General features: G+C 43.3%; 1 protein-coding gene across 1 annotated transcript in view; it reads left to right on the top strand.

Moving 5' to 3' along the window:
- Positions 1-15089, top strand: part of LOC146193974 (cell adhesion molecule Dscam1-like) — a 640182-nt gene that overhangs the window by 484116 nt on the left and 140977 nt on the right. Inside the window, exons 15-17 of the mRNA XM_084600664.1 lie at positions 290-457; positions 4965-5035; positions 9375-9615. Coding sequence (XP_084456790.1) covers positions 290-457; positions 4965-5035; positions 9375-9615 — 480 coding nt within the window. The remainder of the gene's footprint in view (positions 1-289; positions 458-4964; positions 5036-9374; positions 9616-15089) is intronic.

The raw sequence follows: 15089 nt of genomic DNA, 5'->3' as shown, positions 1-15089 counted from the left end.
AAATAAATAAATAAATAAATAAATAAATAAATAAATAAATAAATAAATAAATAAATGTGGACGAAGAGTCTAATGCTACGCAATGTCTGAAGCAATCAGATAGCCGAGGTTTTAATCATGCAGCCTAAGAGATCCTCCACAAAACTATGATTTAAAAACCCTGAGTATTATGTCACCACGGAATAAAGCGTGCGAGCGAAAGGCTAGATTCCTCGATGTCAATTTAGGTTGATCATGGTGCATGCGCCAGAAGTGACGTGGTGCTCTCTGTGCTGGGTGCCGTGTGCAGAGCAGTGGACCCCGGACGTGATGTCAGTGCGCAACTCCCCCAGCGATCTGTCCGTCGTGGTGCGCAACCTGAATCCCGTCACCACGTACAATTTTCGGGTGGTCGCGGAGAATGCTCTCGGACACGGAAATCCCAGCGAGGTCGTCAGTGTCATCACAAAGGAGGAAGGTACGTGGACAGGCGCCATATTAATTTCCAGTGCATTGCTACACTGTGCTATACCTGTGCTGCTATTTCTATGTGTGTGAATATGGTTTGCAATAATATTACCCAAAAGTAAAAAACTAGTTAGGTTTCAGAGACAGCGACACCTAGGTGTGAATAAATCTGGCGTCCTTACAAAGAAAGATCGGAATATTTTTCTTGACAATACGCCTTAAGCGTTGTGCACTCAGATAGATACATTGAAGGCATTAAGCCCGAGAGCTTAAAACGTACCATATTTTAAACGCTTTTTAGGTCAGTGTTGGTTCTTCACTGTAAACAACTATTATATATTTTTCACGACTTCTCAATAGGTAAAGGATAGTTACATAAAACATCACTGGCAGCGGCGATTGACTTATCGCCATGACTGTTACCGTGCACTCCAACTTCGTTTAATGCATCTTTTAATTTTATGTCATTTGAGACCAAGCTGCAAACGAAAGCAAGCGAATAATTTTCATTGCGAAACCTTGAGCACTCTTTCCTTTCAATATGACGAAGTATAACAGAACGCTGCACGCTTCTTGACGGCTCTTTTCAGCAGAGCCTTCATCCTTATACTGCACAGCAGCAAAATATTAAGAAGTTTAACTAGTTTTGTATACGACGACAGCTTTTCTTAAACGCAGCAATCGCCCATTGTATTGGTGACCTCGTCGTCGCAAATTAATTGTAGATGCTAGTTCACATTGCTAAAAAGACAAGTCGGGTACCGCTAAGCCTTATCACTAAGATCCGTAAGGCTAAGCATCGTGTTTATGCAAACCTCATGTTTCAAAAAACAGCAAGCAGAGGGTTTCATAAATCGGTGGCGGAAGTGCCTCGGTGTTCGTGCGGAATATAGTGAAGACCGATAGAGCTGCAGTGAAAGAGAACGTTCTGAGCTTTTTTAGAACTGAGTATATTTCACCTAAATTATTTGTGCAGAAATTTTCTTTGCGAGGCAGAACTTCTTGACTTCTCTGTTGCTAGATGTACAGTCTGTTACCATTAGGTAATTCATGGTGTTCACTCTGCCTTTACCACTTTTCGGCTCTGTTATGAGATTGAAAGCACGGGTGAAATGAGCCTACGGAATTACACGTCCGCACCGCTGTAGCGGCCACAGTTTTGCCCTACAAGAATTTCCCCGACAAGTACAGCCCTTCGAATGCGAAAATAAAAATGACGGCACAGCTGGAAAAAAACTGAGACAAATCGAATCGTCTAAATACTTTATAATTTCCAGTGGGAGGTGTCCTCCAAGAGTGTGAAGAGAAAAGCCAATGGGTAAATATATCAAACACATTAGAGTCGAAAAATTTGACTACAACTTGGTAGCGCCATCTAGGATGAAGACGGCAAGGTCAGGTTATTGATTTCTCGCTACCTCTGCAAGACGGGATCATAGATGGCGCCACAGCCTTGTGCTTGGATTTGGCGACTTCATTATATAAGTTTTATTAATTTCCCTGGTGTCAGTGCGCTACACTCAAATTTATATATTGCTGGTTTCTAGAAAGAGCTTAGATGAGAACTATATTTTGTTGTGCCGGTGTTTCGTGCAGGCGATGTGGAGTTCTATTTTGATGTGATTTCTCTCCTCATCATACAATATTATCTGCGTTCTCACATATTATGTAGAACATCATCGTATTCAGACTGACCGCAAACAAGCCAGTGGATACGGTGTTCTCTCAAGTTTGATTCTAGCGCCGATTGGACTCCATCAGCAGGGGTTTAAATATCGTTGCATTGTGTTGGGTTTTATGGCACACAGGCACTTACGGTCATCATACGATAGGACCGGCGCCTACTCGAAGGAGATGCTGTACCGACTAAAATAACAAGGAGAGCTACTGATAGCATGATGAGGCTGAAGTGAGTGAAACCTCAAAGTAAGAACTTGTTCTGCCAATGTATTGAGGTGAACTTCGAGGTGAAAGATAGAGAAGCCGGCTACTAATTTTCAACGACAGGATTTTAAGACGAACGCCTTTCTATGCTCATGGTGAATGTCTCGCGTCTGCGATATGTGTTAGCGAGATTTCGCGAGATGTGTCAGCGAGATGTCGCAATCGGTTATGACGTCAACGTAAGTCCTCCGGTAAGGACGTTGCAGTAGGTTTTGAAGACAAATCCATAGAAAAAAAAAGTAATGAAATTACAACTAGCACACAAACACGCAATATAGAGGAAGAAGAGAAGAGGAAAACATAACAAGAAAAAAGGAAGGAGAAAAGACTTTCGCCAATAAGTTCTTAAGCGCAGCTATGTGCAATCCAGTAATAATTTCATCCCTAAGAATGGCTTTTGGTGGGTAACAATTAGCTGGTCATGAGTAAACGGATGATGAAGTGTTAACTCGTAAGAGAGAGAGGTGACGACAGAAGCAGGGGATGATAAACCGGAACGGAGTGCAGTTGGCCTCCCTTTATATGGAAAAAGTGATGAACTCAAATTGAAATTATAGGCATGTTTTGAGAACTTAAGCTCTTAGATATAATCGCATATTTGTTTGTAGCTGGCTTTTAATAGTAGCAGTGTTATCTTATTTCGTGTATACGCACAGCTTCGGGTCTGTAGCTAAACTATTTTTAGTCAACTGGTATGCCTTTCAAAATTTCGAGAATGCGGCAAGTGTGCAGTCTGACCCCCAAGTCAACCTCAGTTTATGGAGCACATTTCCCGTGATATTATATAGCATCTTGTACTCGCTGCTGAGTGAAGGTCACGCAACACGCGAGTCCCGGAGTGATGTGCCCCAACAGCACTGGTACTGGTGAGCAGGCCCAGCATCTTGATGGTGCGTAAGATGAGAACTCCGTTCATCTCCAGCGTCGATGCTACTCGCGATTGCAAAATTCTGTTAACTACCATGAATATTACTAGGCGTCCGCTACGTAATTCCATATACAGCAGGCGTTTAGTTCGAACAGTTAAAAGGAGAGAATTGTTATTTAGCTAGCTTATTTTTTAAACTGCATGCCTTCTTTGCTTTTTGGCGTCCGTCGAGCGTGTTACAGCTGTGTCTCAGAAGCCACATTCATATCCCGTCCTGAGCCTAGGTTAAAACCAGACTAGGGCCAGGCGTCATCTCAGAGAGACGAGGGTTTTTCTATTCCGCATCTCTGAGGAATAGCGGTGCCCGAGATTCGAGTCGCGTAGCTGTTTTCCCTTCGCTTCTTTTCTTTGTCTAATTGTGCCAAGATGATGCTGCAAGCGTAGTGCAAATCGATGTATTAGTAATTAGTTGTAGGCCTGGTTAGACACCCAGTATTACTATCAAGGAATCATTTTAGAGGAGAGATCACATAGCGAAAATTATGGTCGTCAGCATAGAAGCTGTGTGTTCAATTTTAAAAACTGCTTGGTAATTAAAGCACCTGAAAGCACCAAATGTTAAAAACTAAATTAAGTCTTCTTGAATTAGTTTCCTCACTTTTCAAGCTTTGAATGTGGTGTCGCTCGCAATTTCTACGCACAAAATACAGGAGCTGCTTTTCTAATTGAAATGTAAAAAGGAAAGGTATGGCAATAACAGAAGAAGATAACTTGATTTCAGCGCCGATACCTTGCACAGAGAGCCATTTTATGGTTAGCATTGCAGGACCGCCATCTTAATAAGCACTAAATTAGTTACATCTAATTATTCCTACTCTTATTCGTTTATCTCCTACACAATGACCACCTTATTGTCACATCCATCTCCATTGATCGTACTGACTTGTATATCCCACTATTGGAACTAAAATTTTATCTACTTTCGGATTCCATACGCGTAACAGAGTATTGCTGGACAACAACCCATTCTATACTTTACTGTCACGACCTGTTATTTTAATTTTTGTGTGTGCATGCGCGCGCGCGCGTGTGTGTGTGTGTGTGTGTGTGTGTGTGTGTGTGTGTGTGTGTGTGTGTGTGTGTGTGTGTGTGTGTGTGTGTGTGTGTGTGTGTGTGTGTGTGTGTGTGTGTGTGTGTGTGTGTGTGTGTGTGTGTGTGTGTGTGTGTGTGTGTGTGTGCGTGTGTGTGTGTGTGTGTGTGTGTGCGTGTGTGTGTGTGTGCGTGCGTGCGTGAGTGCGTGAGCGCGCATTGTTTTCTTTTTTTCTGGCCTACTGATTTGTTTATTTTGTATCCTCCCGCTGCAGATATTTTCCATAAAGAAATAAATAAATACAAAATAACTACACTAAGCTATACTATGACATTTTCTACTTTGACTGTGACCATAAACAATGTCAAGGAGAAAGCTAAGTAGGCCTTATTGACACTTAGGGCCAAGCGAGTACAGATTAGGTGAATAAATTTGAACGTGCCTGAATATGCATTATCACAGATACGCCTCCATTAACCTAATTCAGGACGTTAGGCTTAGTTCAGCCTCATAGGGCAAGCTATTATGCACTTAAGTCTAAAGCTCAACGTTAGCAAAACCAGTCATTATATGACATGCACAAATAACATTCTTTGAACTTGTTTGCGCTTACAGCACCAAGCAATCCTCCAACGGATATCAAGATTGAGCCAACAAGCTCGAAGTCCATCAAAATAAAGTGGAAGGTGCGTAGAACTGCGATATATTTTTGCCTAAGTTTCGAATTCAAGCGTTCGGTAAATATAGCACTCATGCGTTTTCAGTGCCTGAGATGCGTTGGTGTGTTCTTTATAGCATACGAATAACGCCACGACGTGTGTTCCGCAGAGCTTTCTGTTGAGCGAATTGGTTTATTATGCCAAAGACAAAACTTCTAGCGCAACAGAAGTAAAACGAACGATAGCAGAGGAGCAAGACAAACGCTTGTCCCTATCGTCTCATGCCCTAAATGTTGCTGCGCTACAAGTTTTCCCTTTGGATATGATGTGGCACGCATCATTAGTGTTACTATTCTAAAATGAGATTTGTGCAATAAATTAATGGTCTGGCGCATTTCATGCTGTCGCTTAATCTCTGTTCTCACAAGGTCAGATGCCGCCATGATATATATTTATATATGTGTGTATGTATCCAACGCGGGAATTCAAGGCTGGAGTTCTACTCCTCTACAGGGAAGCATCATCATCGATCACTAGCCGCGCAGGGATCTGAGATCCAATGAACAAATCAGGAACCGTAGTATGCCAACGTAAATGTGTCAATCTCCACACAAGGTGTCAATCTGCACAACGTAAATAATACGCGAGAGTGGGCCAGCTAGATAAAAATGTCAACAAAGCAACCAACGGAGAAAGAGGATGTCTTCCGAATTGTCGGCTGGGCTACAGGATCGAGCGACTTTGGAGGCGACCATTCATCCGCGCCTTGAACAATAGCACTGCGCTTCATCACATGAATTCATTCGAGAAGCCTGAAACGAGTTGTGAGTAGCACTCATTGTCGCTCGCTTCACTGCCCGGGTCCAGAAGGCCCCTCAAGACTCGATTTGTGTAAACCTGCGCAGCCTTATAGAAAGGTGGTGCTATCGTCGCAACCTTCCATTTGCCCTACTTTAGTGCTAACGACACTTCAACAAGCCCTATGGAGAAAGATGGGAGAATTGACAGTGTTTCTTTCATTAGTAGCTTAGGAGAGTACTGTTATGTATGTGTGTATGTGTTTGTGTGTACGCACATCTCAGTCCTTTGGTAAGGGAAAAAATAATAATAAATTGAACCTATCAGGCGTCAGTAGAGCTTGTTAACGTTCGAATGACGGGAAATTTATATATGGTCGCATATAGTAACGCCGCAAAATTTTAGCCCTAACATGCAACGTATAAAGGCCTGGTCTGCGTTTATGATAAAATGTGCTTAACGTCGGTCATACTTCTCCTAAGCATAATAAAAATTATTTATTATCGATTCTTTCTTTTCAGAATTTCGGGAGGCTGTATTCGTTATGCACGCCATTTTTGCACTCATAACTTTGGTGGTTAGACGACAGCTGTTGCGGCGGCAACTTTTAGGAGTTTTATCGAGTGATGACGACAACAACGCCAAACGAAGTTTTCGCTTAATGAAGCTAGTAAGGCTTCCACCTTATAATAATCACATGCCATTGGCGGGGTTTGAGCCCACGACCTCCTAATTTCGCCTCCGGTGTTCTGCTACAGAACTACGGCGATGACAGTTTAATCTTCCACTTCCTTAGGTGTAGAGTCTTCGCCAGCATCACCCTCCTCCGCAGCGGCGCATGTGGAACCTCTGGTGTCACCGCTTATGTTGCGTGGAACGTGATCTAGCCGGAAAAGCCGCATCCGCTATGCATTCCTTTGTGTCAGTGGCTGTTAGCTTTTTTATATATGTCATAACAGAGCGCCCTCATTTTCTCCGCATTTCTTTGCTCAACCTAGGCTAAGATTTGCTCAGGCACCAGCTATTTCTATTCTCCAAATTACACAAACGTTCTTTTGGCGTTGGCGTTGTTGCTCTTGTCAGAGCAGGAATGATGGCAAGAGCTGATGATACACATAAAGATGGCTGCGAATGAAATGGCAGAAATATTGAAATATTTCAGTAATATAAATTGGTCGCCATTGGGATTCCACATAGGTCCTTTGCGCCAGGTAGGTATGCCCATTAAGCATCATAATGGTTGGCTCAATCGTAATAGAGAGTACGTAGTGAACGGGTTGTGGCATATATAACTTACTAACGTGCGTCTGGGATACATACTGATGTCCCAGAAATAATATTGGTCCAATGCAGAGACCTCTGGCTGTGCTTACGCAATGATTGAGGACGCAGGTCTCGACGCATTGAACTACTGCGTAAAATCAAACCTGGAATGCACTTCGATTAATCTTAGCTTCCAGACCGTGCATACTCAGAAATTCTAGTTTGGATCTGCTTATTCGTATCTCCAATAAAGTAAGAAGAAAATGTAGTCAGGTTGTAGCCTCATTGGTTAGAAGGTTACATTCGGTTGCCGATGCCGATCCACCATTGCAGGCACCTGACGATCAGCCCATCGACCACCAATGCAGCAGCTAGCAGTTGTCGCGCGTCGCTGCGCTGTTGATAGCACGCCACGTTACTGTGATGTGACGTCATTAGTATTCCAAGATACGCTTATCAACTTCATATGTAAATAATTTTAATAATGCTATCGATGCGTCTCTATCGTGCGAAAGAGCATTTAACGGCTTTTTGTGCTTTTTGGAGATAAATTAAGACATAGGTAGAATGTTTGCTTTGTCCAGATTTAGGCTGCGGGTGACCTCACACAGAGAAAACACATAACATGCTACTACGTCCTCAAAACTTGGCGTCCCAACGCCTTTAAGAATAACGTAATAAAACGTGAATGCATACAAATTGAACTGGAAGAAAAGAGGTCTGAAACACAACTTGAACAGATTCGAAGAATTTACAGCAAGAAGCGAGAAAAACACATCGCCAGTACTAGAGCCTTGGACTGTCAATTACCTAATTAAAAATGTGATGAACTTTAATCAGTCTGCCAAACATTAAAAGAAAATGACCAGAACTGGCAGTTGACTTGCGTGTATTGTATTTACGAGAACAAAGAGAACATACGCAAACCAGCATTTCTTGTTAGGTGTCTTTCTGTACCAACAGGAAATGCGGTAAACGGCAAATTACCAAGGTTTGATAAAGCTAAAAAGGAGCCGTTGATATTAAAAGACTAGTGTATAGCTTAAATTGCAGAAATGTCCGATACTTATTTACGCATGGCTTATTTGTAGATAAATGTGACAAACATTGAACTGCATGTTAACATTTGCACGAGAAAAATAAAAGCACGAACAAGAGTAAATATATATAAAAACATGATGAACATATAGAAATGTTGCATGTAGATATGGTTCCCTGTTTTATCTAAGGAAAAATGAGATATACCTCAAACTACAAGATAACCCACAGGAATGTAAAAAGCAGGTTCAAATGTAAACATAGAAAGGCTAGACTAATACCAGAAAGGAGAAAAGGAAACGCGGCCAGACCTTACTGCCACATGATTGATTGCAGAGAAAAATTCAGATAACGATTGAACTCCGCATAAGATTTTGCCAGAAAAGCAAATCACAAGCGAAATATATATGAAATGAAGAAAAAAAAACGCGCTAAGGAAAGGGAGGCACGGAAACAAACACAGAACTTTGCCCACCCGCACTACTAGAAATTGCTGCTCCTCTCATTTCCGGCGCCGCTCATCAAACAAGACACTTTAAGCTGCATGTTGGAACGAATGAACACAGCTTCTGCAATCTATGTCCCGTGGGCCTATGCCTGCACTAGATGTGTACACGGACTAAAATTGACCACTTATTCTGACACGCAGTAGTGGAGGCTGCAACACACATGGCAGCAATCTTCTAGAATTAACAAAGGTGTCATATGTCTTTTTATGACCGTCTAAAAGCGGCGCGACTTTGTACGAGCAGCACCCTGCTAAAAAAAAAAAGTTTGCAGTTTTAATACAGCTGCACTTTTTGATTGATACAGATAATTGATATTTTCAAAGTTTTCCAATATTTCAGGAAAAAAACTATTTCTTTTTCCAACCTTCGTAATTTCCGGAAATTTTACAACCCTACACACTACACTGCGGCCCGCGCACTGCGGGGAAGGCAACCTTGGGTACTCTCGTGTTCAGACAATTCTAACCCGAGCGGTGATGCCACGCGCTCTGCTATAATGTCCGAATGCGCTCAGAGGGCCGCAATAGCAGGACGTATTGCGGCTGTTTGTGCTTACTCAGTGGCAGATGTAGCGGGGTGTTATTCCTGGTGTTATTACCGTAGAAAACATTTCTCAAGACAGCTGCTACCACTTGCTTAACGTGGTAGCTGCTCTTATTTTTCACTGACTCAGTTTGGTGTCTGAGTTTACCCTTCGACTTGATGGGATAAAAACTAAAAGCATCTCCGGTTATTCCCCGCCTACTTTTCTTTGCCAGGCTCCCCCATCTGAAGAACGGCGCAGCCCCGTGAAAGGATACTACCTAGGTTACAAGCTCCATCGTTCAGGAGAACAGTATGTCTACAAAACACTGGAGAGTTCGAGAAGTGGCGACGCCGAGGAGTTCACGCTCAACAACCTCCGTCGCAACACCGAGTACTCCATACGCCTGCAGGCGTTCAATTCGGCGGGGTCGGGCCCAGCCAGCGAGGAGATAGTTGCGAAGACTCTGGAGCATGGTGCGTATTGCTTGCTCGTTTGTGCTAGTATCACAGAGAGTGATGAAAATTGCGGGAAAATATGGAGGTTATGGTTATGAAAATTCTTGCTCACGGACTGAGCCCACTTAGCGGCATATTTTGGAACTGGAATATAAAACCTAGGCGTCTAAAGATTTCCGCCGCAGTGCTGGCCTAACATTTGAGCATCCATCTTGTGTGCAGGAGGTACGGGGATTGACACCCACTGCCGCCGTGCAGCCAGCGGTGATACTATTGTACAAGCTTTCCCCTGGCCTTGCGCTCGACTTATGTGCATGAAATAGTGGAGAAAGGACCCTCTTTCTCCTAGTAGATGAAGAATACTTTCTGTCAAGACGCTTTATGGCTACATTTTCCTCACATTTATAAAATCGGTCATCAGTATCAGAAAAACGTTAAAGGAAAACTGGGGACAATTTGATGAGGTTAGAATTTTCATTTGAAACTGATTAGTTAGGTCTCTGTTGGTGTATTGACGTTTCACGGGATGTAAAATGGGTATTGGTCATAAAGAAAGTTAAATGTCATCCCGCGAAGCGCTTCAAACTAGTGATGTCTCTGCCGAAAGAAGAACGGACTAGACGCGGAAGTTTTGGTTGCAAAATTGGCCGGTGAGGGCGCCATTCGTACTTCGCTTCACAAGCATACCCGTGTCGCAGATGCACCATCGATGGCGCCGGCGTCTTTGCCTCTGACTAGAAAATTCTCAGGGGTCGAGAGGGTCATGACTTCCCAACCACATGAACTCGCCCGAGAATTTCAAACATGACATGATGAGTGGACTGAAAGTAATTAAAGTCTGTCGTATGTGTCAAACTGTCTAGCTTTACAAAGTAATTTATCTGTCTTAAACAAATCCTTCAAGAATATTTTCTAGGGTCCTAACCCACAACGCTGTGAGTTTCAAGCGAGAGACGCTACCGACTACGGCAGGCTTGTACGGCCCGGGAACTAGCGGGATTTATACGCATATGCCGTGTGGGCCTTCACGTGAAGTTAAAGCCCACACAGTTTTTGCTGTTATCCAGTGGTGGGATGATGAGTATGTGTGTACTTACAAATTACCTCCGGCCGAAATTGCGTGATGACCTTACGTCGTCGCACACGGGTGCTCTAAATATTTTTTCGTCCTTTCTAGCTTGGAAAGCTCCGTCTTCGGTGAGCGCGGCATCCATGTGATTGGAATGCGATGTCATAAATGCAGGAACACTTCAATTTGTCATCATTTACTTTAAAGTATCGGCGTAAAAATGCACGCATATTTTGGAATGCCAGATGGGCTCTCTATTTTTTCATGACAGACATGCACGGGAGGTAATATGTTATTTCACATATCGAAGCTGTTTTAATATTCGCGGCAACAATGCCATACAGTCGACAGAATCATCACCTAGAAAACTCATGCTAATCCCTAACAGCCACGAATATATTGTTACCTAAGGCCGTTTGTTAACCATATTTTACCTAACTAAATACCTATAGTTATTGACTAACATTTGGGTCAATTTGGTTAAATATGGGTTGACTGGCTGAAATATATACGGATCATATACAAAAATTCTCAGGGAGACCTCAGTTCATAGTTCAACTCCGTTAGCTTCTTGTCTTGCTTGCTTAAGAACTTTTTGTCTGCTGATGAGTATGCTTTATCTCCCTGAGAATGTCAAGCAGTCTTTTGGAAACCATTTAGGTGCCCCTCATTTTCCGTTGCTCCTGTCCAACATAGGTGACAAAATATGCCCCTTTCTGAGTGTATTGCTAACATGTCCAGGTGTAAAGTAGTAAACAGGAAGTTTCCATCCTATGTTTGCAGACTTATCTACAATAAAACCTTGTGGCACGAAGAAAAAATAATAAATTTGTTCAAATTGAACGAAACAGAAAATAAGGCTTTGCTGAAGATGCCAATACCTGATCTCTCTTGTCAAACGCGGCAAGTAACTATGCTTTTTCAGCGCTCTGGGACTCCTGACCGTTCTAGCGCCATCTTATGGTGAAGTCTAAAGGCTGGTGGGTTCCAAAGAATATTGATTTCTTTCGCTTAACCCGGAGAGATGGCGCCACAAATCCTAGCTTCCGTTATAGAGGTTTCGAAGGAGAGACCGGCTCCAAGATTACCTCGGGAGGAGACTGCAGCCATGAAATTAGAAGACGCTGCTTCTGGGAAAGAAAGCAATGGTTAGCCTTGACCGCTTAGTAAAGAGCAGAGACATTAGTCTGCCAACCAAGATCCGTATAACTCGTGCTATGGTCTTTCCAGTTGTGATGTATGGATGCGAGAGTTGGACTGTGAAAAGGCTGACCGCCGAAGAATTGACGCGTTTGAATTGTGGTGCTGGCGAAGACTCTTGAGAGTTCCTTTGACTGCCAGAAGATCAAATCAGTCGATATTGTCGACCATAAACCCTGACTGCTCATTGGAGGGTCAAATTCTAAAGTTAAAGCTCAGCTACTTTGGTCATCTGATGAGAAGAGAGGAGTCGCTGGAGAAAGATTTGATGTTGGGAAAGGTTGAGGGTCGCCGGAGAAGGGGTAGGCAGCGAACGCGATGGTTAGATGGCATTCTCGAGGCATTGCAGATGAAGCTATGTGATGTTAAGAAGATAGTGAGAGACCGGAAAGCGTGGCGTGACATGGTCCATAGGGTCACGAAGAGTCGGACACGACTGAACGCCTGAACTGACTGAGAATAGAATATGGTCATTACCTTGATGACTATTAGATACTCACTGGAACTTAATTTTATTTTTAGCCTCGCGTCATCTAGCATCGCTTTTCTCGCCTCTAGCGCTGTGTAGTTTCGAGCGGTCGAGGTGCCAACGGATTTGCAATTGAGTTTCCTTGCACACAACGAAAAGATGGCTCCACAGACCATTTAGTTGACTAAACAGACACCAGGAAAGAATAATGTTTGAAAAAATTGGCATAAAAAGCTAATCTTGTATATAGCCATGTTGACATAAATTATTGATTACTGCAACGCACTGTACATTCTTCGGAGTAAGAGTGCCATGTGGCACTGCAGCGTGCAGGGGAAGTTAATCAGGTTAACTCAACAAGTGACGTGCCGCTAAATGGTCTAAAACATTCAAGGCGATAAAATTTGTTGGAGTTGAAGTTTAAGTCCGCAGTTCGATGTTTTTCCTGTGGATTCTTCGCCCCCAGAATAGCGTTGTTTGGAAATTGACATTATTCGTAATTGTTTATTTATTTGATTTTATTTCTGCATATCTCTCGCGCGCATATGGCAGATGAAGATGGAAATGTGCTCAAGCAAAAGGTAGCAACATAGACATGAAGAGAAGAAACACTTCAGAAAAACATTTATGAATATCAAAACCATTTTTAAAGTGCGTTGAGCGGCCACAAAAATATAGCGCAAATAAATTTGGAGAGAACAGTCCTGCCCCGTGTGGTCTTGAATCAGAGTCCATGCAGGGAAATAAAATTGAGGGGACACTTGAAGCTGCGCCTTTAAGTGTATAACACCACAGTTTTTATCGCTCCCGTCTGCAATCTCCTCTTGTGGCTCCTCGTTCTCGATTTATCTATTAACCTTTGCCTCTATTATTTCGCGCATATTCATTACCATTAACGCGGCGGCCGGTTTTCGGTGGAGGCGAAAAGCAAAGATGCAAGCATGACGTTGCACTTCTCGGTGGGCACGTGAACCGGCCGTAAGGGAAGGGAGGAAGAAGTTTGGCAGTAAAAAGAGAGGAAGCGGTTTCGTAGTGGATGGCTACGGAAACTTCGTTCCCCGGGCATATTTAACGTGCAATAACATCACACCGCACACAGATGCCTCTTCGTTTCGCCCCCATCAAAACGCCACCGCCGTGTTTAGCTTCGAAGGCGAATACTACGCTTCAGAAGCTGAGCTTCCTGACCACTCAGCTACTGCCATATTCCTCCCTTTCCTAACTGCGCAGTACAGGTGTGCACACAAAAAAGTGTGACAGACACTACGCCTTTCCTGTAAGCCAATTATTATTTTTTAGAAAATTCGATTGCAGCGAAGCTGGAGGGAAGTTTTATTAGTAAGGGAGAGGACACTGAGCGATAGCAGGTAATCCTAGCAAAGCAGGCAGCAACAGCATGCCGGGTCCTAGACTAAGCACCTTACCACGGCCAAATTAAGGTTGGGCGAATGCCTGGCCACCAAAGCAAAACAAAGTTAACTCTCTCCCTACTCTGCAGAGCCAGCCGTTAACAATATCGCATTAACAAGGAAGTAACAAATATATTTGGTTTGATTTGTAGGCTCTCATGTAGCTCAGGTTATGTGTTTTACACCGTAGTGGAGGGCACCAGACATTTAAAGCATGTATTTTATTATAGTGCTCTGACATCGCACAGTGCACGTCCGTCTGCGATTTTGGTTCATCATTAAGCTGCTCTCGAAGTTGGTATAGCATCCACATTTTGAGATGGGCAGTTAAGCGCCATAACCACTGAGCTACCGCGGTGGTTCGAAGGAAAAGGAAAGGTAGAGTGATAATGGAGGCTGCTGTCATAACTCATGATTTCCAAAATGTGAACTGGATAGTACAGATTTCACGCACACGGGCTGACACTCATGTTGCGTATATTTGACCTGTAGGACGTGCAGTCCATGTGTTGCCCGCACACAGAGACATGTCACTTGCACTCGCTAGGGGTGGGCGTCCATGCGAACACATAACTGAGCACATTCATGATCGTACAACTTTCTATATGTCAGTGGAGCAGTCCGTGCACATTTCCAGAGCTGACCGCTAACGTACACATGCCTTGACAAGCCGCAGCGCTTTACATGTGGAGTGTACAGGTGCGGACTTAAGTAAACCGAGCACGCTTTCTGGTTCAAAATAAAATCGCGCCTTCTGCACTGGATCTATGAAAACAATATTTGTCCAAGTGAAAGGGCACTGGCGTCTACTGCCGAACCATGACTGCGAGTTTCAATTATGCAACGCATAAAACGTTTAGACGGAAACAGCGTGCTACGTTTACTTTTGTACGCAGCGATACATTTCGTTAGACGGAAACATTCAATGAAGGATAGCCAGATCGTTGATAGTGTAATTACGATTTCTGAGTCGTTATATCCGGAGTATTTTTTATTCTGTAGAGATCCTTGACATACTACAGCATCACAGATGGTCTTTTTCAGGTCAGTTATTAAAATGAGTCTATATTAGAGACGTGGAAGAACGCGGATTCGTGATTACCGGCAACGTAACCTCAATAACAACCCACTCAAATCTCGATTGTATTAAGTTTAAGTGGAGCAAAAACGCCAGAACGTTGCATAGGCCGGAAGCCATCATAATAAATTCATATAACCCATCTGGAGTCACGAACGCAGCCATCTCTCTGTCTTTCGGAAACATCGGGATCTGCCAGTATACGGAATTCCTCAGAGGAAAAGTAGGAAGCGGAATGGAGGCAGTCAGTGACATCATAAAGGCGCG

The sequence above is a fragment of the Amblyomma maculatum genome, chromosome 4, assembly GCF_055883805.1.
Source record: "Amblyomma maculatum isolate TAMU_Amacu chromosome 4, ASM5588380v1, whole genome shotgun sequence".
In the NCBI taxonomy this organism is placed as follows: Eukaryota; Metazoa; Arthropoda; class Arachnida; order Ixodida; family Ixodidae; genus Amblyomma; species Amblyomma maculatum.
This window is presented reverse-complemented; position numbering and strand designations above follow the sequence as displayed.